Below are 27,608 nucleotides of genomic sequence, written 5' to 3' on the forward strand. Positions count from 1 at the left end.
AAATTGATAAAATTAAAAAGTCAGGGGGCACATTAGGAATGGGATCATAGTTCAGGGGGCAAAAATCATAATAAGCCTTTTTTATATAGTATTCACTAATTTTTGTACGGTACAGCTTCCCAACACATCTCATTGTTTCGAGCTTCACAAAAAGGTTAGGTACTTAGGTTGAATGTTAGGTCTCTCTGTGCTTCCAGTCTTCCACTCTCAAGTCAAAGGGTCTGAGCAGCAGACGGATAGCTAGTTCACGACTACCCACCAACAAATTCTGGTCTTAGGACAAGTTACTTTATACTACCAACTTTGTAAGAATTTATATGAAAAATGTTTCAGTTTGACTGGTAGGCTGGGTATTAATTGCAGTTGGCTTGCCGTTCAGTCTCCACCTTATATACATTAGAATGAAGATGGATCAAAATCAATCATCAGAAGTGGAAGCCCAATTGAGAAAATGGGTTCCCACAAAATTGAACTGGCTCTTGCTTTCTTCATCTGGGCATCACTAGCCTGCTTCTCTTATAGTTATAGCCTCCCTAGTGAATACTCCATAGTGGGAGGACATGACCAAGTACTAGTGGACAACTTTCCTGCAGAAGAGAGACTGGTGGAGCTCTTCAGACTCTGGAGAGAGAAGCACAGAAAGGTGTATAGGCACGATGAGGAGAGGGAGAAGAGGTTTGAGAATTTTAAGAGGAACCTCAAGTTTGTGTTGGAGAAGAATGCAAAGAAAAAGTTTGCAGCTAATGCACATGATAGTCAGAGGGTGGGGTTGAATGGGTTTGCTGATTTGAGCAATGAGGAGTTTAGGCAGATTTATTTGTCTAAAAAGGTGAAAATGCCCACCAGCAAAAGGAACAGTCCGATGAGGATAATGCAGGGGAAAGCAGTGCAGTCATGTGCTGCTCCTTCATCTTTGGATTGGAGGAAAAAGGGAGTTGTCACTGCTGTCAAGGACCAAGCCAGTTGTGGTATGTTTCAGTCATTTATTTCATTAGCTAGTAAATACATTTCAATTCAATAACAAATTAACAAGTAAAAAAAAATGACTTTGAATATTATTGAGGGGACACTTTGGACTTGTTTTTTGTTGTTGTCAGAAATCATAATGTTTAACACTTTAACATGTCCTCCCTTTAGATTGGTTCTTCTAATTGGCCATGGATTACATATCCATAGTTTCTAAGCTTGTGCACATTCATCTATGGTGTTCAAAGAATAGGCCCTCACATAAAATTTATGATCAAGTATGAACATACTTAATTGATTGAAATGGGATGTCTTCCTATAAAATGGGAGATTTAGATTCAACCAATAGAATGAAGTAATTGGGTTTCTAAAGGACAAGAAATGGATCTTTAGTGCTCATCCTTCATTCACCTTTTCTGGTCAGTCCATTGACTTCTTGGTATCTCTCAATTTCTACAATCAATTGATGATATCAAAAGTCACATGGTTAGAATATTAAAAGATGCTTTATATATTTTTTTTTCAAAAGCATTTTATTAGATAGTTTTTTTTTTTGGCCATGACATTTATTAGATAGTTAAAGAAAGAAAAAAACAGAAAGAAAAAAAAAAAACAAACTGTTAGGTAGTGTGATGCATACAAAGTTAATATAAAAATATGAACATAGCTTTCAGACCTCAAGATATTAAATTTACAAATGTCTTGCGGTGCTGGCTACTACTAGTATATTGGATAAAAAAGTTTCTTAGGCAAAAGTATTAGCGTTTCTCCTCTTCCTTCAGTTTTTGGCAAATGACATTAAGTTCAACTTCAATGACATGTCATGCTTAAGGTTTTTTTTTTTTTTTTAATAATATTTTTTGCTTTCATACAAAACCTGACTGTTGTACCTTATTCTGTTTTTGTGTTCACAGGAAGTTGTTGGGCATTTTCTAGCACTGGAGCCATTGAAGGAATAAATGCAATAGTCACTGGAGACCTCATTAGCCTTTCAGAACAAGAACTTGTGGATTGTGACAGTACCAACTATGGATGTGATGGAGGATATATGGACTATGCTTTTGAATGGGTTATTAGTAATGGTGGTATTGATACAGAAACTGATTATCCATACACAGGAGTGGATGGTACCTGCAACACCACAAAGGTTTGCTTCCATCCTATATATTGTATTTTGTGTGGAACAAATTTCATCCATTTTCCTCTGTTCTTATCTGTGTGTTTCCTTGCTCAGGAAGAAACCAAAGTTGTGACCATTGATGGCTATGAAGATGTGGGAGAAACAGACAGTGATCTTTTATGTGCTGCTGTTCAGCAACCTGTTAGTGTTGGTATGGATGGCTCTGCTTGGGATTTTCAACTGTACACAGGAGTAAGTCTAATTGCTCTTCATTTCACTTGTTGGCTTGGATATCTAAAATGCTACCAAAGACACAATTTAACTGTAAAATTGATGTGATTCGATCAGGGAATCTACGACGGGGACTGCTCCGATGATCCAAATGACATTGACCACGCAGTTCTAGTAGTGGGATATGGTTCAGAAGGTGATGAAGATTACTGGATAGTAAAGAATTCATGGGGGGCTAGTTGGGGGATCGATGGATACTTTTACATTAGAAGGAACACTAATTTGACATATGGGCTTTGTGCAATCAATGCCATGGCTTCATATCCTACCAAAGAGTCATCTGCACCCTCTCCTTATCCATCCCCATCTACTCCACCACCACCTCCTACGCCAGTTTCACCACCGCCACCACCTACGCCAGTGACACCACCACCTCCCTCTCCTTCACCAAGTGACTGCGGAGACTTCTCCTATTGTCCACCTGATGAAACATGCTGTTGCCTCTATGAATTCTTTGACGTCTGCTTCATCTATGGTTGCTGTGAATATCAGGATGCAGTTTGCTGCACTGGAACTGAGTACTGCTGCCCAAGTGATTACCCCATTTGTGATATTGATGATGGCCTCTGTCTTAAGGTATGCAAATGCAATATCAGCCTTTATTTCAACATCTCTTTGTTTGACACAGAAAACTAATACTTAACATTGTGTAGCAAGTCAAATGCCTTGCAAAGTATATACATTGAACTAATAGAATCAGCCTTTGGTTAAACTAATGACTAATGTCTACCTTTTTTTGTTACAAAGCATAATGGAGATTACCTGGGAGTAGCTGCAAAGAAGAGAAAAATGGCCAAGCACAAGTTGCCATGGACTAAATTAGAGCAAACAGAGAAGACATACCAACCTCTGCAGTGGAAGATGAACCGGTTTGCTGCAATGCGCTGAGAAAGGGAATGGAATTTCTTGTTTCTGTGAAGTTTGAAGGTTGTTGTTGCTCTTGCTATTTTACATTTATAGGCATTTTGTTCATCCTTGTTTGAGATATGTTATTGTGGGCATTGATTCATTGAACACATGCTGTAAGCAAAACCAGAAACAGAAACCATATAGGAGAAAAGTGATTTTTCTCTACTCATGATGCAATGGACAGAATAAATTGATTGTTACAGCTAAATTTGATGGATTTTACAGTTATAGCACAAGGGTTAAAGACAGATTCAACATTGTTGTCCTAGCTTTATAATTCTATTGGGTTTTAGCTAAGTAACATGTTCTACTAACTTCCATTCTTCTCACTCAACAAGAATTCTCAGACAATGAAGAAATAGCTAAAACAAAATACAATAGCCATAAAAATAACTAAATTGGAATTGCAGATTGGAACATATTTAAGAGCAAAGGACTCAGTGGCAGATAGCCTTGCCTCCTATGCTCTCGCTCTGGACTTAGGCTGCTATGTCCTTAAAGAGCCCCTCCTGCTACAAGAGTTGTTTTGCCACAAAATTCTACAACGAACTAGCGTGGATCAACTATTAATTTTGAACCAGTATCCATACTACCTTACTACCTTACTACCTTTTTTTTTTTTTTTTTTTGGCCAAGGAAACATCAATTCATTAAACAAACCCAAAGGCAAAGAACAAGTTTACAAAGAAAAAACACCAGCGACTATTACACAAACAAAGCAACAAAACAGTACAAAACAAAAAGTATCCATACTATCTTTAACTTAACCAATTAGGTACAACATAATTTGAGCAAGTATAACAAAGTGTACATTTTTATTTCAAAAGACTACAAGCCACTCTTAATTGTTGCTAAGATTCATGGTTTATGCATAAAGAGAGTGTTTGGGAGAAAATAAAATACGTGAGAACAGAGAGAGTTTTGAGAGAAAAACCAGAGATGCTTTTATTAATCTTGGTTAAAAACTAACAGAATGAACAGTAAGCCTTTATACTTAGGCAATACAACCAAGCAGTAAGCACTGACTCGAGTCACCAATTTTGTTAGCCAAACAAGAAAAGAAGGGCTTGTTTGGTATCGTATTCAAAAACCATTTTTTTTCTTCCAAAAACAAAAAAAAAACATGTTTTAGTCAAGAAAACATGTTTGGTAGACAATTTTCAAAAACAATTTTTAGAAAAAAATTAAAAAACAAGTCTTTTTTTTTTTAATTATAAAATATCATTTTTTTTATTTTTTTTATAACTTCTTTCTTTTTTAGCTGTTATCATTTTTCAAATTGTTTTCAAATTTCATACCAATCAAGTTTTCAAATTTTTAAAATTAATTTTGAAAACTCACATTTACAAAAAATCTTAATTTTTTTTTTTTTTTTTTTAAATTGAGTAAGATACTAAACGGCCCAAAATGGCTCTTCTTTATTAAGAAAAAATAAGAATGGCAGTCAAGTTTGGAATATGGTGCTATCCGCAATTTAAGGGAACTTTGGAGAAAAACATTGTTGATATTGTAGTCTGTTTGATTGATAAATGTATAGTCATAAGTGACTTACCTAATGTGGCCATATATGTAGAGAGGAAAAACAAAAAAGGTTTTACCTTTTAAATTTCAAATTTTAACAACCCCACTTATTGAGATTGATGCTATTAGTTGACCATGGCCATAGATTAAGCTTTCCCGATTTCACTATAATCAAGGCTACAATTTTCTTCCACTATTATAGTTGATTGATTGTAATTAAGGTTCTTTGTACATCAGACTTGTGAATAATACATAACTTAATTCTCTCTTCCAAAACTATCACTTGCAACATGTGAGGGCCAAACCATCACATGCCAATGGGTCCAAATGAAACTTTAGTTTCATTTTCACTACTTAGCGTAAAACCCAGTTTGCAATACATAAAATGATGAGCAAATTACAATTTAGTACCTCAACTTTATATGTTGTTTCAACTTAGTATCCCAACTTTAAAAACTTACAAAAAAGTACCTCAACTTTCATTTTTGTATCAAAATAGTACCTCCGTTAGTTTTTCTGTCAAATAAACCGTTATCTGCTGACGTGGCAAGGGTATTTTCGTCATTTTTTCTAAATTTAAAAAAGAATAATATTTTTTTAAAAAATTTAATAAAAAATAATTAAAATTTCTTAAAATAATTAAATAAACAAATTTCATAAAAAAAAAAAAAAACCTTTCCCCAGCCATCCCCCCTCCCTTCCCCGCCCCCCACCCAGCCCCTCCCTTCCCCTCCCCTCCCCCACCCTCGTCCCTTAGCAGCCCCCCACTCCCCCCACCCATCCCCTCCCTCCTCCTCCTCCTCCCCACCCCCACCCAGCCAGCCCCCAGCCATCCTCCCCCTCTCCCCCACCCCTGTCCCATCGCACCTCGTCGCACCTCCTCCTCAGGAATCGGGCTCTGCTTCGGCTTCGCCTGCCCGAAACGCTTCGCTAGAGAGGAGGCGAGAACCTCCACCGGAAGAACCTCCCCGGCGTCGACGACCTGGCTGGAAAAGGTGACACCCCCGCCTGCAGCGGCCTGGCAGCTACGCCGTGCGGGTAGGGGCTCTGCCACGGGCTCGGGCTAGGGATCGACGACCTCGCCGGCATGTTCTTGACGCTGACGACGCCGTTTGGCTCGGCCTGCGACGGCGCAGTGGCCTGAGGTTGGTGGACAAAGGTTGGCGACGGAGCTCCCTTGGCCCTTCCTCCTCCTCCGTCAAAGTGACGAGCCCGAGTCAAAGTCCGCGCATCTGACAGCCAATATTGAATCGACCTCTCTCACCGGCGTGGGGGGCTGAGACAGAATGAGTAAGGATAGCTGGGACTGGGGTGGGGGAGAGGGTGGGTCGGGGTAGGGAGAGGGGGAGGATGGCTGGGGGCTGGCTGGCTGGGGGCGGGGAGGAGGAGGGAAGGGATGGGTGGAGGGAGTGGGGGGCGGGGAGGAGGAGGGGATGGCTGAGGGGCGGGGAAGGGAGCGGGGCATGGAAAGGGTTTTTTTTTTTTTTGAAATTTTTTTATTTAATTATTTTTAGAAATTTTTTTATTCAAAAAATTTTAAAAAAATTATAATTTTTTAAATTTAGAGAAAAAGACGAAAATAGCCCTGCTACGTTAGCAAATAACGGTTTATTTAACGGAAAAACTAACGAAGGTACTATTTTGACACAAAATGAAAGTTAAGGTACTTTTTTACAAGTTTTCAAAGTTGGAGTATTAAGTTGAAACAACATGTAAAGTTGAAGTACTAAATTATAATTTGCTCTAAAATGATTGACAATGATGTATAAGTGCTACGTGGAGGTGGAGTCATGGGCTCAAAGGTCTCAAAAATTCAATAAATGGGTCGGTCCAGTGCTCACTGCTCAGTGGGACCCCACTAAATATTGGCAGATTTTGGGAGTTAAGAGCTTCGGATCAGCAACCGTCTCTGTATTCCCAACTATATGTCCGTGACTTGACCTCCTCCCAAGGCCACCCTCAGTTACTAGACTTTTCATAAATAACCCAGCAACAACGAAAAGACAGATTACACATATGACATAAAAGAAAATATCAAAATTCAAAGGGGACCACGCAGAGAGGAAGCAAAATGATCATCAACGTACAGTGCAATGTAGTTTTAGTTTTATCCTCTGCATGCGTTTAAAGTCCTAGTCCACTCTCTCCTTGTCTCAGAATGAATGTACACACTAACAAAAGTTAAAAAAAGCACATTCAGCTACTTCTCTCTCTCTCTCTCTCTCTCTCCTTTCTTTGGCTACACTCATTCCCCAAACTCTACGGCATCAATCCCGGACCCAAATTCAGGAACTGCACTCTCTCTCATACAGTGAGAGCCTCACAGGTATGCCTCTTATTTTCTTCAATGAACTTTTAATTTTGATATGGTTAGTGACTGATGGTGTTGATTATACTAGAATTTGGCTTTGTGGTCAATTCTGGGTTTTCTCTATTGGGATTCACAGTTGAGTTTCTTCTTTGGCTCTCATGTCAAGGTTACTGTTTGGTAGATCATAATGATGGGATTGTTATGAGGGTTTCAGGTTTTTGTTGAAAAGGTTAATTTTTCTTCACCAGGACTGAGATTCTTTGGTTATGGCACTTTGTCAGAGTAGGTAAAATTCATCTAGCCTAGTAAATGCTTTTCTGTCAGTTTTTTAATTATAAATCTCAGCATCTAGAATCTCTAAAATATGGGATTTTGCTTATCTGATAAGAGCCAATTTGTTAGTTTCCAATTTTTTCTTTATTCTCTCATTGGTGTTTTTGGTTATTGGTAAAGGAATATTCACTCTCTAATTGATTGGTTTGAAGGATGAAGATGGAACACAACAAATAATTTGGAACTCTGAATTTCGTTTCGTGTTTTTTCTTTTTTGAATTAATCGTGTTGCTGGCTTTTGGTTGGTCCTCAACTGCTGGTTATATTTGCTTGCTGTTTATAAGTAAAATCGGTGCATAGATTTCCTTTCTTTTAGTTTTGTTTTCTTTCCAAATATTTTTGAAGTCATATCTATTACAAGTAGCATACCAGGCGTTGAGCAAGTTATTTAATAAGAACTCTGGATTGTTTTAGCAATTTTATTCTTTTCCTTTTCAGAAATTACTCTACATTTGGATGCAAAGCGATTTTCCACGATCTTTTCTGCCATCCCTGTTGTTAGCAACTGCATTTTCTTTCTCAATTGGTGAACTTTGAATTATAGAGGGATTGGACGGCATTGGCTTGACTTAAACTAGGATGGAGGAAGGGAAACTGAATTTGAATGCACCACTACTGTCTGTGAGGCGAATTGCTACAACACCAGTGTCCACAAGTGGAGACAACGGCAAGACAACTCGGAGTTCCACACCCATTAGACGACACACTCTTCCTCACAAATCAGACTTTTGTTTGGAGCAGGTAACAGAACCAGTTGCAGTTCCTTTTCATTGGGAGCACATCCCAGGAAGAGCTAAGGAAGGCAATGAACCAGAGTTCCAGCCTCCAGAGGAGGCTTCTGTTACCCCTAGGCTTCCCCCTGGAAAGGGTATATATTTGACAAAGCAACCGTTAGAGAAGGATCATGCAGATCAAAATGGGATCAGGCCCCACTTTAAAGCATATTCTTTGAATGACAATGTGATGGAATTGAAGAACTCAAAAGAGGGAATAAATGAGAGAGGGGCATTTGAATTAGAGGATAATGATAATGTTTATTCTGATGCACATGAGACACTGTCCCCTACAGAGTCTTTCTCCTTGAACTGTAGTGCAACTGGTCTGAGTCAATCTGATGGTGCAGATTTGAAGCCATCTAGAGCCTTCACTATGGATCCACAAACTCGAGATTTCATGATGAATCGCTTCTTACCTGCAGCCAAGGCAATGGCTTTGGAGACACCTCATTATGCTACAAAGAAGCAGTATACAACACTTGAGCAACCAAGACAAGTCACAAGGGTAATTTGTGAGGATATGAGGCCCTTACTTAATGAAAAAGGGGCTCATATGGAACTGCAAAATGACCAATATAAAGAGGAAGAAAGTGAAGGAGAAGATGATGAGTATGATCACTCTAACTATATTTCAGAAAAGGGTTGTGGGTTATTTCCTCGGTTATGCTTAAGCAATTCTTTGTGCCTCTTAAATCCAGTTCCAGGGATGAAAGTTAGGACCCGGCCTCTCACATCTTCCTCCTCTGGGGTTGTAAGACCAGGAAAAACTACTTATAGTCGGTCTCACAGCCAACCACTCAAGAAGGTTATTAAGACACTTTCACAGTTTCAATTTTTTTTTTTTTCAATAACCAGAAGAAATCATATTCAGTGCTGATGGTCTCTTGTTTTTTCTAATTAGCAGGGTTGGGATGCTTCTTATAAGCAAAAATCAGACCGTGGAGCCCATTCAGCTGAACTGCAGAAGCTTGGGAATAAGCAGGGTGGTGAATCCAGTCGATTTACACACTCTGATGACCTAAAGAAAGGTGGGTCATCTCCCTTCAGGCATTCACGAAGTGCTTGCATATCCCCATATCGAAATGATCGACCCAAGTCTCCATTTCCTGGAGTGGGGTTTCTTGGCGTTCCCAAAGAAGAGAGTGTCAAAGCAAGTAGTAAGTTCAATCTGCATAACAAAGGTGGTCACAGCTTTCAGGAAGTGTTAAGCCATCAAAGAAATAAACAAGGGTCAGGCTCTCCGAGCCCTACAATTGAGAAGACACTGTATGTAGATACTGTAAATACTGCCAAAATATCATGTTTAAATTCAACTTCTGTAGATACCAAAGGACAAGTATACTCTGTTGGTGAGGATTTTGAGACCTTATTAAAGAGAAGTGGGATAGAAGAAACTTCTACTGCAGAATCTTCGTTTCAAGATATCCAATGCCTGAATAATTTGGAGGGTGGTGGCACATTGGAACCCGAAGCATTGGAGTCTATTGATGACAATTTATCTCCATTGTCTGACATATCACATTTCAAACGTCAACTAGTTGCAGTGGAGGACTCTCAGCTAGGCCTTGGTCAGAAAATTAAGTCCTTGAACAGTTCAAATTCAATTGCTAATGGAAATCCAGATATGAAAAGTGATCAGATTATAAAAGCAGATCAAGGAAATGTTGACGCCAGTTCTATACAGTCTCCTCTTCCCCCACCTCTACCAAAATCACCTTCTGAGTCTTGGCTTTGGTGTACCCTTTCTTCAATTTCTTCGCGAAATTCATTTTCACAAGTGCATACTAAAAGGCTGGATTCCAAAACATCTTCCACCAGTACCAAGTGGGAAACCATTGTAAAAACTTCGAATTTGCACCATGATCATGTGCGTTATTCTGAGGTAATCTCACCGCCCTTTATTAGTGTCACATTTTTCACATACAAAAGAAACTTTCTGTGACAAAAGGGAGCTCTAACTTTTCTCCCCATTTACAGGAATTAATTGCTCATATTTCAAAGCAATCCAAGAGTTAGAACTGCCCAAGTCATCCAAAACTTCCTTCGTGCTTACTGGCTGCGTTTGAAAAGTTTGTTTGGATGTAATCAAAGGTAGTTAGTGTGGTCTTTCGTATTTATTTTTGCGGAAGTTCTCTTCCTCCAATTGTTTTTACCCATGATATATTAGGTGAGTAACATGGTGTTATCAGTTTTTGGTTTTCACCAGCTACAATTGGTTTCTTTTTTTCCTCCTAAAAATTGAACTGACGTAGCGTATAGGCAAAAGTCACATGTGCTATTCATTTCTTGTAATTGGAATATTTACATCTCAGACTGCAACTCTAGTTTGTTGGGATTCCTGTGATGTCCAAATTTCCAATGTATAGGAATTTGTAGTTCTTGTTTTGATAAGTTGGAATGGTTTGTTCCTGGAAGGCTGAGGTAGCATCAGTTACTTGTAAATCAAGGCTTAATGAGCAAAAGCAGTCAAGGATTTATTGTTTGTGGTTTAACTATCTATAATTCCAACATATTCCTTGTACACCTACTTGTACTCTGTTCCCCAACTATGTTCACCTTCGATGTGCAGCTCTCGCTTTGGTTACAAACCAATGGCAAAGATCGCACATCGCCAAAGTGACAGCCTTGAGCCTTGATTACCGTCACATCAATTTTATCAGAACCGTCTATTGGGTATATTTTCCTCACCCGAGCATTCTCAACGGCCCATGCTACATCAGGCCCACATTAATATGTGGACCGTGCGACCATTAGACGCTTCTAATGGATTCGTGGTCAACTTTAAGAGCCCATTGGACTCATAACTCGATCTAAAAGTTTCTATAATTGGGCAACTTTGAGAGCCCATTCCTGAGTACCTAAATGCCTATTCATTGTTTGGTTGACCAAAAACAAAAGTGGATACTTTTATCACGATGACCGCCCCCTATCTCTTAACTTCGAATCACCACTGCATGGAAATGCTGTATCATCTATCATGCAAAACCTTATTACCCACTAAAAGTGGTCAAAGAGTACAAACCAAAAAGTTTCCCAAAAAAAAAAAACTACGCTTGTAATTAAAGGTTTTAAAACAAGCTAAGTATAATTAACAATATCTCACTCGTATAAATGTATAATTTTATTTTCATCTCATAGTCTCAGGAGTCTGGAGTTAAGAAGTTTAAACTCAATGTAGCCTGACTACAAGATTTGTGTACTGGGATTTGATTTCATGGTTTGGATGCCTCTATTTGGCTAGCTATTTGCATTCTTGAGTAGTACGTACCATGGGATATATATATATCGATTAATAATTAAAGAGAAAGAGAGAGCTTAGTGCTAATTTCTTGTTTGCTACTGATCTCCTCAGCTTGTTTGTATTGGTCTAAAGTTTGTTTAACTCTTTGTGCAGTTTCATAATGAGTCTTAATCTCGTCCTGATCATTTTCAACTCCTTGGCTCAGACCCAATTCCAAATCTGGCATCCATTCCTTGCATTTCAAAATTTTCTCTTCGTTTACCTGTGTAATAATTTCACGTAGAAATATTAGATCATGACTGGATGAACATATATAGAAACAAAATATGAATGAAACATCAACATAAATTAGACTTTAGAAATAATAATGGTGTCATTAGAAATTTAGAATAAATATTGGTTAAAAACTTACCTGATCAAGCCTGAAATGGGGTTCAAAGTCTGGTCTGTAGGTACTGGAATTGTATGAATTTGGTGGACTGTTCTCTCCAAGGTTGCGCTCTGTTGACCTTGATTTGTGGATTTCCTCCTCGATCAACCTTGGTGGGGTGCAGATATGATGCATTAGATGATGATCAGATTGGGAGCCATTACAATTATTTGACCAATTGATTTTGGAAGGAACTCTTTTACACCTACATTGTTTGTTATTATTCATGATCATTTCAAATGGGGGCCACCTCTTTTCCTCAAGAAACTGGCTAGGGTATATGGACACAGTTGGTGTGGTAGTTGTAGGTTGGGTGTGGTGGTGTGAAGTACTCGTGGCTAAAACAATGCCACCGTTCTCCATTCTGAAGTATACATGTCGACGAGGGTTGATTGTTTGGTGCAGATCAGCTAGCATGCCAGATATCTGATGATGATCCCTTACATGCATGGATTCGGATTTTTGAGATGTTACTATATGTTTGTGGGAAAACCCACATCGACCCGAATAGCCAATCACAGCTCGACACGTGGCTGGTCAAACATCCACCTCGGAGTTGATTCTCAGTGGTCAAACTTTGACTTCCACGTCATCACTGATCAACACTTCCTCTACCAGCTCAGACCGGATCTCCACACCGCCCCTCCTTGTTCGGTCCGAGCCGAACCGATGATCTTCCATGGGGTCCAGTGTCCATCTTCCCACGATCATCCCGGCTCGGCTCGGCACAAGAGACGGCTTCCTTCCGAGTTCTGGCGTCGACCAGTTAGGGCTCGGAAAGACTCCAATCTATGGACCGGCTCGGCCTGGATTCCCATGCCCGATCCGACCACACATGGACTTCGTGTCTTCACATGAAAACATGTGTTCGTATCGGCTCGGCTCGGCTCTCCGCCGCCATTCCCAGGAAGATCACGCTAGGACGAACCGCCACACTTGAATGCACCTGACACAATCCTCTGACAGATAGAATATCAGGCTTGCATTCATGACTGCTGGGCAGTTTACCTGGACCTTCCAAACCTTGCATTTAATGGAGCATTCAATGCAGCATTGAATGCTGAGGAAGCAAGCAGCTAAGCATGCAACTAGGTCTAACCAGGTGCGTGGGTCTCTGGCAACCATTCATTCACAGGCAGGTAACTTAATCATTAAGTCTTCCTTTGCCTATATAAGACACCACATATGCATAAAATGAGGCACCTAGCAATCCACCAATATACACGCAAAAACACTTGCATTCCCTTCTACAAAAAAAAGCCTACCCAACTTGCTGAGAATAACCCAGAACATTTGCCTTGTTCTTCCCATTCTCCCAAGTTCTTCCTTTGTTCTTCCTCACCCACCATCAAACACCACCACTGATTTCATCATCGGAGTGTGTTTGGCTGGTACCACACCGGTCCATCTCCTTTGATCTTGTTTTTGTCTACAGGAAGATCTCAACCAGCATCCACTTCATCATCCAACAAAGCACCTGATCAGCCAGGTCAACTTATCTAAGTTGTTGCATCTACCTTACGAGAATTTGCATCAACAGATTGGCGCCGTCTGTGGGAAGCTGACTTCAGCCGTTGTGTTCATCACCGCAAACGCTAAGCTCTTCCTCCACGCAAGTCATCATGACTACCATATTTCGGGACACCAGTTCTTCTTCAGGAGCGTCTCAGAATGATGAACAACATCAGCCTGAGACACCTGAGAAAACGAGGGGAGCACAACTCCCCAGGACGCCAAAGTCCAAAGGTTCCTCCAAGATCCGAGCCGCTCACAAACTCCTTAAGGAGAGTCAGCGACATCTGGCCGCTGAGAATGCACTCCTGAAGCAGAATAACGAGCTGCTCGCAAAACAGGCCGAGCTGGCCGGGGAACTTGCACGCCACCGTGCTCAACTTGAGAATAGTGGGGGATCGGGCTTCCGATCACGCCGGACCCGAACCGAGCAGGAGGTCCTTTCGCCGTCTCCTTCTCGGCAAAGCACTCCTGCCGAGCCGAACGACCAGACCGATCAGCAGGACTCGGATCACGTCTTCCCGGGCTTCGAGGACATGCCCCCGGCCGAACAGGCCGAATGCCTGAACGCCCACCGTCTTCTTCAGCAAAAACAGGCGGCTTTCGGGAAACGTGCCCCCAGGAATTCGGGCGGAGACCGTGCCGACCCGAATACAAATCGACGACCCCCGGCCCAATCAAGGTTGGGGGCCAACAGTCCTGCCGGTTCGGCCGAAACCAGGGGCCCGATTCGGAATAGACTCGGCCCTATCGCCAGTCAGGATCCTTCCCCATCAGGAACTTATTCGGGGAGGCGATCAGTGAGCGACCGACTGGGGTCCACCATGATCATGTCGGATCGACAACCGGCAAGCGAGAGGCTCACTCGTCAGCCGGTGAGTGAGAGACTCGGCAACCAGGCCGAGTGCTCAGGGGAAAATGCGGCCGAGCCGACCCCGCCCAATGTGGAAAATCTTGTTCGGACTTTGGTCCAGGACCAGATCCGAAGCGTCCACGATCGGCTCGGACATGTCGAGGTCTCCAGGGGGTATACCGGTAGAGCCGACCACGGGGAGGAACTTCCCCTCCCGTACACCAGCAGAATCATGGATGCTGAGGTCTCCCGCGACACCAAGCCCCCCAAGATGGATCAGTATGACGGGACCAAGGATCCCTACGACCATCTTGACAGCTTCAGATACGCCATGGAGGCCCGCCAGGCATCTGAAGCCACGAAGTGCAGAATCTTCCCTTCGACCTTGAAGGGCTCGGCTCGGGGTTGGTTCCGAACCCTCCAACCGAACTCCATCGACTCCTTCTCCGACCTCCGGAGGGCCTTCCTGGCGAGATATCGGGTTGTATCCGAACGACTCTACAACTTGAACGATATGTCGCTCATCAAGCAGCAGGAGGGGGAGAGCCTCAAGGCCTATCTGATCCGCTTCAACATCGAATATACGAAGTGCGACGATTGCGACGATAGGTCAGCTAAGAATGCCCTCATGCAAGGCCTGCACGCCGGGGGACTCCGTTCCCACTTGATGAGGAATCCTCCCTCCACTTACGATGAGCTTTCTGCCGAAGCCACTAAGTGGGCGCGGGCTGAGGAGTGGGATGCTCAAGTGGAGGCCCTGAATCCCAGGCCGACCTCGGCCAAGAGGAAGGAGGGAGAGGTCGCAAGTCCCAAACCCCAGGTCCAACCCAAGAAGACCAGGACCGAGGAGCCACGCCAACTTCTGGGCAAGGGACCCAAGTTTGTCCAGTACACGGAGTACACTCCCCTCAACGCCGGTCTGGAGACAATCTACTCCAAGGTCAAGGACCAACTCCCAGTCGCAAGGGAGATCAAGGGACCACCCCCAGACAAAATCAAGGAGGACGTCTTCTGCAAATACCATTCCAATCACGGCCACGTCACGGGTGATTGCTACGCCCTCCGCGACGGGATTGAGACTCTTGCCCGGGCGGGTAAGATCAATCAATTCCTGGCCGGTGGGCCTAGGGTACCCAAGGCCGCGCCGAAGAAGCCCACCAACACCATCGAGGTCCAGGATGCTGCCATCGGATCGATCGGGGGGGGACCAACCTTCGTGGGGAACTCGAACCGATCCCAGAAGGAGTATGTCAGACAGGCGGCTCAAGCACACGAGTCCCTGTCGATCCAGGCGGGTCAGCCCAGCACTTCCAAAAGACAGCGGAAGGACTGGGCACCGGTCACCTTTGAGCCAAACGAGGCAAACGAGATCATCTTCCCCCACTATGATCCGGTCGTCATAGTGGCTGAGGTGGCCGGAACAACCATCGCGCGTTCCTTCGTCGATGGAGGGAGCTCAGTCAACATCCTCTACCACTCTGCGTTCGCGCAGATGGGCATCGGCGAGGATAAGCTGGAGACCGATACACCTGCCTTGGTCGGGTTCGGGGGAGAAGTGGTTCAGCCCCTCGGACACATCTACCTTCCCCTTTCGCTCGGGAAGGGGCCGATCAAGAAGACCTGCATGACGTACTTCATTGTCGTCAAGCGGCCGTCAGCCTACAACATCATTCTGGGCAGACCGGCTCTAGTCGACCTTGACTGCATCGTCCATTACGCCAACCTTCTCATCAAATGTCCGGTGGGCGACGACTGCATTGTCATTCAGGGAGACCAGTGCTCGGCTCGGTCATGCTACGCCGCTTCGATCAAGCAGAAGGGTCAGCTGCCGAACTCGCAGGAGCTTGACTCTATCGCCGATTCGGGCAGGTGGCCGAGGGCGGAGACATTCGACTTCACTTCCGAGCCGAGCTCAGATTCTCGGCCCCTCCCCGCCGAGGCTTGGGAGGAAGTGCCGATCTCGGCCGAGACACCGGATCGGCTCGTCCGAGTGGGGACTCAGATCAGCCCCGAGCAGCGCTCCGCCATAATTGACTTCCTCCGTGCCAACGCGGAAGTGTTCGCCTGGTCTTACGATGACATGCCAGGCATATCGTCTGACGTGATCACCCACAGGCTGAACACTGACCCGGGATGCAAACCGGTCCGTCAGAAGAGGAGGTCATACGACCCGGTTCGATACGCCGCCATGGCTGAAGAGGTAACCAAGTTGCAAAACAACGGGTTCATCCGGGAGGTCAACTACCCCGACTGGCTCGCCAACGTGGTCATGGTGAAAAAGAACAATGGGAAGTGGAGGATGTGCGTGGACTTCACCGATCTGAACAGGGCTTGTCCCAAGGATAGTTTTCCCTTGCCCAGAATAGATCAGCTCGTCGATGCAACAGCAGGACATCAGCTCCTCAGTTTCATGGACGCCTACTCTGGATACAACCAGATCCTGATGCACAAGTCCGACCAGGAAGGCACATCTTTCATAACTGATCGCGGCATGTACTGCTACAAGGTCATGCCCTTCGGCCTCAAAAACGCCGGAGCCACCTATCAAAGGCTGGTCAACCACATGTTCAGATCTTCCATCGGCAAATCCGTAGAGGTTTACGTGGATGACATGCTGGTCAAGAGCATCAAGGCGGACGATCACGTCAAGGACCTCTCAGACATGTTCGGAGTCCTGAAGGAGTATCAGATGCGGCTGAACCCAGCCAAATGTATCTTTGGGGTTCGGTCAGGAAAGTTCCTGGGCTACCTGGTCAGCCAACGGGGGATTGAAGCCAATCCGGAGAAGATCCAGGCTTTGATCAACATGAAGTCCCCAAGGACACGCAAGGAAATCCAGAGTCTGACTGGAAGAGTTGCCGCCCTGAACCGGTTCATCTCAAAATCTACTGACCGGTGCCTCCCTTTCTTCAAAGCCTTAAGGGGAGCAGGGAAGAGCATAGAATGGACCCCCCAATGCGAGCAGGCCTTTCAAGATCTGAAAAGGCACATGGGGGAACCTCCCATCTTATCCAAACCAGAGGAAGGTGAAGAACTTTTCCTCTACCTTTCTGTTTCAGACTCGGCTCTCAGCTCGGTCCTGGTGAGGGAGGTCGGCGGTGTACAACACCCCGTCTTCTACACGAGCCGAGCCCTCGCCGATGCCGAGACCAGGTATCCAAAATTCGAGAAGATGGCTCTCGCCCTGGTCAGCTCGGCTCGGAAACTGAGACCCTACTTCCAGGCTCATTCTATCGTTGTCTTGACGGATCAGCCGCTCAGACAAATCCTAGCAAAACCTGAGACTTCAGGTCGGCTCATCAAGTGGTCAATCGAGCTCGGCGAATTTGACATCATCTACCGTCCCAGGACGGCCATCAAAGGTCAGGCCATGTCAGACTTCATCTGTGAGTCGACCACCTCGACGGAGGATCCACCGCGCGCCGACGCTATGCCAGCAGCAGCTGATCCGAACAAAATCTGCGAACGCGACCAGGTTGATCTCATTACCTGGACCCTCTATGTGGACGGATCTTCCAACGCCATGGGAAGCGGGGCCGGGCTTGTTCTGATCTCTCCAGAACAAGTTGTGATGGAGTATGCTCTTCGTTTCAGATTTCAAGCATCCAACAATGAAGCAGAGTATGAGGCACTCATCGCCGGGCTCAGATTGGCAAAAGAGCTCGGCGCGATCAAACTAAACATCTTCAGCGACTCCCAGCTAATCGTCAATCAGATTTTGGGAGAGTATGAGACTCGAGAGCCTAGCATGACTGCTTACCTCGAGAAGACTCGTCTGCTACTTGGAAACTTCCACGAATACAGAATATCCCAAATCCCGAGGGCAGAGAACTGCAGAGCCGACGCCTTGGCGCGCCTGGCTTCGGCCACAGACACCGGATCCGCCAGGCATGTTCCAGTCGAAATCCTGGACAGACCTAGCACCGCCGAAACCGAGGCCACGGTTATGCAAACCGAGGCCGAGCCGAACTGGATGACGCCGATCATCACCTACTTGGTCTCCGGGATCCTCCCCCCAGAGAGGGATAAAGCACGTCTCATCAAAACGAGGTCGGCTCGGTTCAGCATGATCGATGGTCAGCTCTACAAGAGGAGTTTCTCCCTACCTTACTTGCGGTGTGTCACTCCCCAAGAAGGTCAGGATGTGCTGAGAGAAATCCACGAGGGGATATGCGGAAACCACTCGGGAGGAAGAACCCTCGCCTACAAGACGATCAGACAGGGTTACTTCTGGCCAACGCTGAACAAGGACGCAGATCATCTGTCTCGCGCTTGTATCAAGTGCCAGCAATTTGCCGCGGTTCCCCATCAACCTCCCCAATTGCTGACTTCCATATCCAGCCCCTGGCCGTTCGCGCAGTCGGGACTCGATCTGATCGGTCCTATGCCGAAAGCTAAAGGGCAAGTCACCATGGCGGTGGTAGCAGTCGACTACTTCACCAAATGGGCCGAGGCCGAGCCCCTGGCCACAACCACAGCCGAACGGATGGAGACCTTCGTCTGGAAGAACATCATTTGCCGGTTCGGCATGCCGCACACCATCATTGCGGACAATGGCAAGCAGTTCGACTGCAAGAAGTTCAGGAGTTTTTGTTCACGTCTGAACATCAACTTGCGCTTCACCGCGCCGTACCATCCGCAGTCGAACGGACAGGTCGAGGCCATCAACAAGATCATCAAGAAAACCCTCAAGACTAAACTAGATAAGGCTAAGGGAAATTGGCCTGAACTCCTGCCAGAGGTACTTTGGTCCTACCGAACTTCCTATCGCAACTCCACGAAGGAAACTCCCTATGCGTTGGCGTTCGGAACTGACGCCGTCGTCCCGGTCGAAATGGGGACTCCTTCATTCCGGACCGGCACGTACAATCCGGAGACCAATGACGCCGGACTTCGGCTCGGCCTGGACATGATCGAGGAGAGACGAACCGACGCCGATCTCTGCCGAGCCGCCTACCAACAAAGGGTAGCCAAATATTACAATCAAAGGGTCAGACCCAGAAGCTTCGGATTGGGCAATCTCGTCATGAAAAAGAATCCCCTTGCTATCAAAGAGAGCTCATTCGATCCGAACTGGACCGGACCATATAGAATTACGGGCATAGTCAAGCCCGGCACTTACAACTTGGCCACTCTGGCTGGGAAGCCTCTCAAGCATAGCTGGAACGCTGAACACTTGAAGACTTATTACCAGTAAAAATGTAGTTAGGATCGGGGACTGTCCGACCTAACACCCATTCCAATCAATGAAAAGATGAACATTTTTTCTACTCATTTTTTTTATTTTTTCGAAGCAAACACTGGGGACTCTACTCCTATACACTTCTAACAAAGAGGAAAGATCTAAGTGTTTCCTTCGAAAAAATTGTAAACCCATGTGCCGAGCCGAAGCGCCATTTCCGGCCCGATGCTCGGCATATTACAGACTCATCAGGTCTATAAACTCATGTGTCGAGCGGGCGCGCCATTTCCGGCCCGATGCTCGGCATATTACAGACTCATCAGGTCTATAAACTCATGTGTCGAGCGGGCGCGCCATTTCCGGCCCGATGCTCGGTATATTACAGACTCATCAGGTCTATAAACTCCCGTGCCGAACTAGCGCGCCACTTTCGGCCCAATGCTCGGCATGGTACAGACTTATCAGGTCTATAAAAATCCCTGTCTGAGCCGAAGCGACTTCTTACAGTCCTAACGTTCAACAGGATATTTCTAAAAGAAAAATATACACTCCAACCAAAACTTTCATCGTGCATGCCGAGCCGATCTGAAAGTAGGTTTGAATATTTTTCTCAAAAAACTGCATTCCTAAAATATCTCAATGGGTATGCCGAGCCCATCCTAAAATATTTTTACTTATCCTGGTTATGCTTATCAAGCTGATCCGAAGACAAGTTCTAATTTATCATCACCATTCATTTTCATTTTAATCGGCATGCCGAGCCGATCTCAAAATGTCTTTGTTCTTATTATGTTTTCACTTTTATCATTTTCTTTTCCATGTGTTATTAGTTTTGTCTTTTAGCTTAATTCCCGAGCCGAACTGACAGCAACTTGTATCATAAAAAGAAATACAGATAAATAAGTAACATAAAACCAAATACAATCTGTTCCAAAATTAGTCAAACCCGAGCCACACCTCGGCTCGGGAAGAAATATAAAAACATAAACATTACAATTAAGCAAAATCAGCTATCATGCAGACCGCTCGGCAGGGCTCTCCTGGACCGGCTCGGTAGACTCCTCAGGCGTCTCCTCGCCAAGCTGCACCACCTCAACCCCGCCGATCTGCATCTCAGCGTTGGGATCGGATTCGGGGGCCGGGGGGATCGGGGTCGGCTCGTACGCAGGCAGTGGAGGGTCTTCCGGAGTCGGCTCGGCTTCTGCGGGGACTTGGCGATCAAGAGGAGGAAGCTCATCCTGATGACTCCCCTGGGTATCTTCCCCCTCGTCATCGGACTCGCCGAGGAATGAGACATCCCAGTCCGGCCTCTTCGCTTTGATCGCCTCCAAGAGCTCCTGATACCCATCAAAGTGGGCATCAGCCAGTGCCTGGGCGCTTGGAAGCCCAGCTCGACGCCGAGACTCGGCCGCCCTTCGTTCAGCCTCATCAACATCCCGCTGGAGCTGGTCAGCAAGTTGCCCCAGGTCAGCCACCTTTTGCTCTGAAGAGGCAAGCTCCTTACTGAGCCGAGCGACCTCCTCCTCCCTCCCGGCCAGCCTGGACCGCAGACCCTCCGACCGTTCACGCTCGGCATCGACCGTCCGCTCGGCCTCGGCTAGCTTCTCTTTTAGCTCCAGGATTCGTGCCCGAAACCTCTCCAGTTTCGCCTCGGCATCGACGGCGGCTTTGGCAGCTTCGAACTGCCTCATGGCGAGCTGCAAGAAAAAGAGAGGCAAATTCGTTACTAATCCGAACCGAGCGAATGGACAAAGTCCGAAGTAAAAGAGACTTACCAACATGGCCTGGCGGGATGCGATCAGAGCCTGGTGGCTGAAGCCCGGCTCGCCATGATCGGCCCACAGCCCCTCCTGCGCCCTCGCGGTCATCACGCGCTTAAGGCCCGTGACGAACGGCTCGAGGCCGGGGTCTACCTCCACCGCCTTCAGGGGCGCCGAACCGGACGTCCCGACACCAGAACCGCCGGGCTCGGCCCGAGCCCTCTTCTCCACCGGGGCCTCGGCCTGGGAGGCCTTCCTCTTCTCTGCCTGCCGAACCGGTCTCGGCGCAGGAGATCTAGGCTGAGCTGCCGCTGGGGCAGGAGCCTGGACCGGCTCGGTAGGGGGCCGCCCCGCAGCTCTCCTTTGGACACTCTTCGCCGCCTTCCTCCTGAGCCGAGCCTCAAGATCTGCCGAATTCATACCTCTTTCCGCTCTCGGATTCCACCTGGGTACAAACCAGGAGATCCCACTTAACCTGATCTGAGTCGGTCCGAGCAGGAACTTGGTGGACAGGTATTCGGTCGGCGAATCTCTGATCACGGCGATCTGATCCTTCAGCTCGCCTCGGAGTTTATATTTGCCCCAGCTGACTGCAAGGATGAAACCAAAAGAAGTTAGCCACAAAATACACATACAATCACTACAAAATATATATAAATTGCCCTCGGATCAGCCCCAGTCTTCCGTTGCCCACCTGGGATCCTAAAAGCTCTCGGAACCCGAGCCGTGGTGGGTCTGCTCGGATCGGAGAATTCCCAATCCCCGGAGACGAAGAAATATCTCCTCTTCCAGGTCTTCTGAGAGGAGGGGTTGCCCGAGAACAATGGCCCCGAGTAGGCCTGCAGGTTGTAGAAGCCGAGCTCAGTGTTCTTCGACCTCAGCGCGTAAGAGCAGAACAGGACATCCTTGTGTGGCACACACTTGTGCACTTTGTGCCACAAGATGTGCATGGACAGGATGATCCTGTACACGTTCGGGTTCAACTGGTGTGGCGCCGCGCCGATCGTCGCAAGCCAGTCCTGCAGGAAGGTGTGCAGGGGAAGCCGAACCCCATTCTCAAACATCTCCGGGTACATGGTCACCCATCCTATCGGGGGTCGGCTCGGCTTCTCCCCCTCGCTCGGCAACCTCATCAGCACGGAGTCGGGGACTGAGTATCTATTCCTCAAATCCCTGAGATGGTACTCGGTCATCTCATTGGGGATCTGATCGGCCTTCCACGCCAGTTCCTCGTAGAAGTCCGGGTCGATCGGATTCCCCGTCACCCCCTGAGCCGAGGTCGACGCCTCGTGACCCCTATCCCTTCCATCCGAGCCTGAAGTAAGAGTGCTCGGGATAGTGGCGATCGGCTCGACGTCGAGAGGCTCTTCATCACCTCCTTCGGCCGTGCCTTGTTCCCAGTCGGAACTCAATATCTCGGGGTTTTCCTGATCCCCTCGGGCTCGGCGCTCTCCACCCGGATTGCGATTCAATGCCGAGCCGGCCTCGTCCAACTCTTCGGACAACCCGTCCCAACTCGCCTCACCCGCAGGTGGGCTTCGGCTCGGCTCGGCCTCACCCGCAGATGGGCTTCGGCTCACCTCAGCCTCACTATCTCCCTCGAAGGCTTCCCCAGAGCCGAGCCGACCACTTGAATCAGTCTCGGACATTACAAACACCTTCTCACCTTTCTCTCTCTTGCTTTTTGAATCAAAAAGTGGTTTTTCTCAAGAACTCTCAAGAACACACACCCAAAACCCGAAAAACACAAAAACTCAGAAAGGAGGAGAATCACTTACTGGTTTTCCTCCGCCCAAAGTCTCCGCCCCTTACACACTCGGAACCACCTCGCCCGCGACCGTGTCTAGTCAAAATCAGGATCGGACAACCTCTCAGACGGCGGTGGGAGATTGAAATTCGCGGCGAGAGAGAGAGGTTTCGCAGAGAGAGGAAGAAACTGAAGATGAAAGTGTGAGGGAAGAGAGAGAAAAGCATGATTTATACCCCCATGCAGACCGATCTCAGCCCTTCATTTCTGGCGCTTCAAATGCCAGATCTTGACACCTGTCAAGCATTCAAAAAATACCCATAATGAGGTGACCCTTACGTTCCCCCATGCAGAAATCAAACGTCCCTTCACCTGTCCCAGAGATTTTCTGACCAATCACAAGTCGTCATGTGCTCGGATCTTCGGGAACATGGGCTTGTAGGGTTCGGCTCGGACCAAGCGAACACGCCATCTTTGGGATTACACTTCAACTTCCAATCCACCACTGCCCGCTCGGATCGGAAGCTGGGGGACTCCTGTTTGTGGGAAAACCCACATCGACCCGAATAGCCAATCACAGCTCGACACGTGGCTGGTCAAACATCCACCTCGGAGTTGATTCTCAGTGGTCAAACTTTGACTTCCACGTCATCACTGATCAACACTTCCTCTACCAGCTCAGACCGGATCTCCACACCGCCCCTCCTTGTTCGGTCCGAGCCGAACCGATGATCTTCCATGGGGTCCAGTGTCCATCTTCCCACGATCATCCCGGCTCGGCTCGGCACAAGAGACGGCTTCCTTCCGAGTTCTGGCGTCGACCAGTTAGGGCTCGGAAAGACTCCAATCTATGGACCGGCTCGGCCTGGATTCCCATGCCCGATCCGACCACACATGGACTTCGTGTCTTCACATGAAAACATGTGTTCGTATCGGCTCGGCTCGGCTCTCCGCCGCCATTCCCAGGAAGATCACGCTAGGACGAACCGCCACACTTGAATGCACCTGACACAATCCTCTGACAGATAGAATATCAGGCTTGCATTCATGACTGCTGGGCAGTTTACCTGGACCTTCCAAACCTTGCATTTAATGGAGCATTCAATGCAGCATTGAATGCTGAGGAAGCAAGCAGCTAAGCATGCAACTAGGTCTAACCAGGTGCGTGGGTCTCTGGCAACCATTCATTCACAGGCAGGTAACTTAATCATTAAGTCTTCCTTTGCCTATATAAGACACCACATATGCATAAAATGAGGCACCTAGCAATCCACCAATATACACGCAAAAACACTTGCATTCCCTTCTACAAAAAAAAGCCTACCCAACTTGCTGAGAATAACCCAGAACATTTGCCTTGTTCTTCCCATTCTCCCAAGTTCTTCCTTTGTTCTTCCTCACCCACCATCAAACACCACCACTGATTTCATCATCGGAGTGTGTTTGGCTGGTACCACACCGGTCCATCTCCTTTGATCTTGTTTTTGTCTACAGGAAGATCTCAACCAGCATCCACTTCATCATCCAACAAAGCACCTGATCAGCCAGGTCAACTTATCTAAGTTGTTGCATCTACCTTACGAGAATTTGCATCAACACTATAGATTGGAAAAATAAATAAATAAACATTGTTGCATGAATAAATTTCTCACTGTTTCACACTTACATTTTCTTATCATATATGATTAGGAAAATTATGAGAGAGAGAGAGAGAGATCAAATTTTACGTACCTTGGCCATTCCCAACAAGCTTTTTACTTCGATACATCTGATCGATAAAGGAAATGCATGCATGATTTGAAGAAATTAATTAATTAATTAGTTAATTAGGAAAAGCCGAAAAGGTAGGAAAAAATGATCAGAATTAAGATACTGATTTAAGATCAATATGATTAGTTTTCAAGAAAGAGTACGATCTAGCACCTGCAAGTGACTCTTTATATGGGTAATGCTAAGCCCTCTCACATTCATTAGCTGAAGAACTAACTTGGGAGTTGCTCCTACACCAATTATAACAAAAAGAGCACAACAGTTAATGCTAAAAAAGGAAGTAATAGTGTAATACTAAGCTGCATGTCAATCTTTCAAATGTTATTATTAATTAATTAAGCCGTGCAATATGTCGGACGAGTTCTTCTTGATCATGAGTTCATAACCAAAGACATAATATATGATATATAGAAGCTTACTGTCTTGGCCACCCAATCTTTCAACAGCATGCACAAAAGAAAGGTGGAGTTGAGGTGTCCACCGCAGCCGAGGCATTTTGGATCGTACATAATGCCTAACCTTAGCTCTCCCTGCATTTCCTTCACTTTGGGCTCTACTTTCACCATTTTGATCTTCAACACTGAGTTCATCAGCAACCTTAGCATTGATAATATCACTATTGTCATGACCAATGCTAGCTTCTTCATTTAAATCAAAGGATGAATATTTTTGGGAATTAGACCTCTCTGATGTGTTTTCTGCTTGTTCCTCGCTAATCCCATTACTCTTTACTAATTCCTCACCAAATTCTAGCTTATCCATCATTGCCAGATACCTAGTTAGCTAGCTAGCTACTTCCCAATACTGATGATGAGTAATTTCCTCCTCAGGCCGGCCAGCTACCTAGCTACTTCCCAATACCTAGCTAGCTAGGTTGCTGTATTGCTGAAAAAGATATGTCAAATCCATAAACTTGTGAGTTAATTAAGCTTAGTTATGAGTTTAATTAACTGATGTGAGGATGTTCCCTAACATGCAATTAGATTCTCATTGAACGAAAATCAAAAATAAGAAAATTATTAGCTCTGCAATATATAGTCTCAAATTTGCACACATTAAGCTAAATTTTGATTACATGTTTTTTATGGTCCTTAATTTATATATTGTTTCTTTGATGGAACTAGTACACTTTTTACTTTAAACGTACCAGTAGTAGTGCTAATGTTTGTATAGTCTTCCATAGTATCATTAAGGGTTTTTTTTTTTTTTTTTCTTTTCGATCAAGAGAATCTTATCTTTAGACAATCATAGTTGAATGAAAATGAATATTAGGGCAGAGGTACATATCTATCTACTCAAAATTAAGAAGCTGAACCGGCCTGTGTCAATATTAGAGGTTTGCAAAACAAATTATCCAACGAAAAATTATATATGGTAAAAGTTTGATCTAAATATATAGCTAGCTACTACATGTTTATATATATATATACCTCCCAAAAATTAAAAATCATGATCTTTATTATCCTCGAAAACTAGGGATGATCGAGCCAGCAGGGATTCAAGAAAAAAGAGCTAGAGAATAGAAGAGATAAAAATTAAAGAACGAAAAGAAAAGAAAAGAATGAGCTAGTCTGAAAAATGGTAATTAATGACTTTTAATTAAGAATTACTCACTGAAGAGTTAATGGGCAGACAACTACGTTTTATTGCTTTCCAATTAAATTCCTTAGAAATTAAACCATTGATAAATAATCTTGAGAGGGATTAATAGCCCCAGGAAATGGAAGAATTATACCCAAATGACATATGGACTACATATATTCAAAGCATAAGATCTTAATTTTTTTGGTTAAAAAAGAAATCATGCATATAATAGCACAAAAGCTAAAACTATAAGTAGAGAAGAAAGCTAGCTAGCTAGCAATTAATTTATCACAAGGCTAGCTATATACAAACCATTGGTGGTGAAAGTACGTAGGTGCCTCAATCCTTTCTACCAAGTAACTGATCGATCAGCAGTACGTGAGAGGGAGAGAGAGGAATAGAGAGAGAAGGGTTGATATGTGGTTTTGAGATGTTTTTGTTAATTTAGTTCAAAAGCGGAATCAAGTCATCCAATATCCTAAGACTTTGATGGCATAAAAACAGTTAAAAGCAACGAATTTGGGAGTTGGGACAATCCACTTGTGGTAGCTCGATCTTTAAATATAAATGCAGTATCAGTATGTATATATTCATACTCACATAATTATGTATATATGGATACAGATCGATCAATAGATCATGAGACTGCTCACTGCTCCCACCTTGGACTGTTAATGGAAATCATGTGAGCTGTGACCCCCCTTTTCTTCTTCGCTCCTCCTTTTCAGTTTCCACACTAGCTAGCTTGTCCTTTTAATTAAAATCTCTCTTTAGCTCTCTCTCTCTCTCCCTCTCTCTCTCTCTCTATAGCTAGCTATACACAGAGACACAAATGCTCGTGATTATCTTAATTGCATTGTACTTGACCTCTGAAGAGACTCCTCTCCAACCTATTGGGTTATTAATGATAATCAAATCATTGTTTTGTTCTGTAAGTTTCGTCTTATTGATTACTGCAATTAATAAATTAATAATTACTGATTAATTAGGAAAGGTGTGGGGCCTCTTATGTCATCACTCTCTGAATTTCTTCCCACCTAAAATTGGACTTTTTTCGCATACCAACATGCACCTGTTTTCCTGTGTCCCTATGTACGTTTCTTCGATTTGAGCACGCACTTATAATTTCTTTGTTATATATACATGTGGCTTTCACTTCATTATTGGTAAAGGAAGAAGCTTGTTCATTATCATATAAACACTCAAATTTTGTGGGGGCCATCCATGCTTGGTGAGTGAGAAATATTATCTTGAAATTAATTAGTCAATTTTGGTGGGACTTGATGCGCCTAATGAAACTAA

General features: G+C 45.1%; 3 protein-coding genes across 7 annotated transcripts; 2 read left to right on the forward strand and 1 right to left on the reverse strand.

Annotated features, from left to right (window-relative positions):
• Window positions 1-420: 420 nt before the first annotated feature.
• LOC147296970 (low-temperature-induced cysteine proteinase-like) lies at window positions 421-3,494 on the forward strand. Its single transcript, XM_086239020.1, has 5 exons — window positions 421-968; window positions 1,881-2,113; window positions 2,201-2,338; window positions 2,435-2,953; window positions 3,125-3,494. Exons 1-5 carry the CDS (start codon window positions 452-454, stop codon window positions 3,263-3,265), a joined length of 1,548 nt encoding a protein of 515 aa, XP_086095146.1. The 5' UTR covers window positions 421-451; the 3' UTR covers window positions 3,266-3,494.
• Window positions 3,495-6,985: 3,491 nt separating this feature from the next.
• On the forward strand, window positions 6,986-10,713 carry LOC147296971 (uncharacterized). 5 transcript variants are annotated; one of them, XM_086249718.1, is made up of 4 exons: window positions 6,986-7,133; window positions 7,996-9,032; window positions 9,132-10,109; window positions 10,205-10,713. In XM_086249718.1, the coding sequence occupies exons 2-4, from the start codon at window positions 8,031-8,033 to the stop codon at window positions 10,241-10,243; spliced, it is 2,019 nt and encodes a 672-aa protein (XP_086105844.1). In that variant the 5' UTR covers window positions 6,986-7,133; window positions 7,996-8,030; the 3' UTR covers window positions 10,244-10,713. The 5 variants fall into 5 exon arrangements, with proteins under 5 accessions (XP_086105844.1, XP_086105814.1, XP_086105821.1 ...); XM_086249688.1 differs by having other exon boundaries at window positions 6,987-7,133; window positions 7,890-9,032; XM_086249695.1 differs by lacking the exon at window positions 6,986-7,133 and adding an exon at window positions 7,151-7,404 and having other exon boundaries at window positions 7,890-9,032.
• Window positions 10,714-11,447: 734 nt separating this feature from the next.
• Window positions 11,448-26,766, reverse strand: LOC147296972 (uncharacterized). The gene is made up of 6 exons (XM_086228906.1): window positions 26,619-26,766; window positions 25,142-25,607; window positions 24,876-24,952; window positions 24,684-24,720; window positions 11,881-12,371; window positions 11,448-11,730 (listed from the first exon to the last, which is right to left on the reverse strand). Exons 2-6 carry the CDS (start codon window positions 25,485-25,487, stop codon window positions 11,524-11,526), a joined length of 1,158 nt encoding a protein of 385 aa, XP_086085032.1. The 5' UTR covers window positions 25,488-25,607; window positions 26,619-26,766; the 3' UTR covers window positions 11,448-11,523.
• Window positions 26,767-27,608: the final 842 nt, after the last annotated feature.

Source organism: Dryas octopetala, chromosome 1 (assembly GCF_963921425.1).
Source record: "Dryas octopetala chromosome 1, drDryOcto1.1, whole genome shotgun sequence".
Lineage (NCBI taxonomy): Eukaryota > Viridiplantae > Streptophyta > Magnoliopsida > Rosales > Rosaceae > Dryas > Dryas octopetala.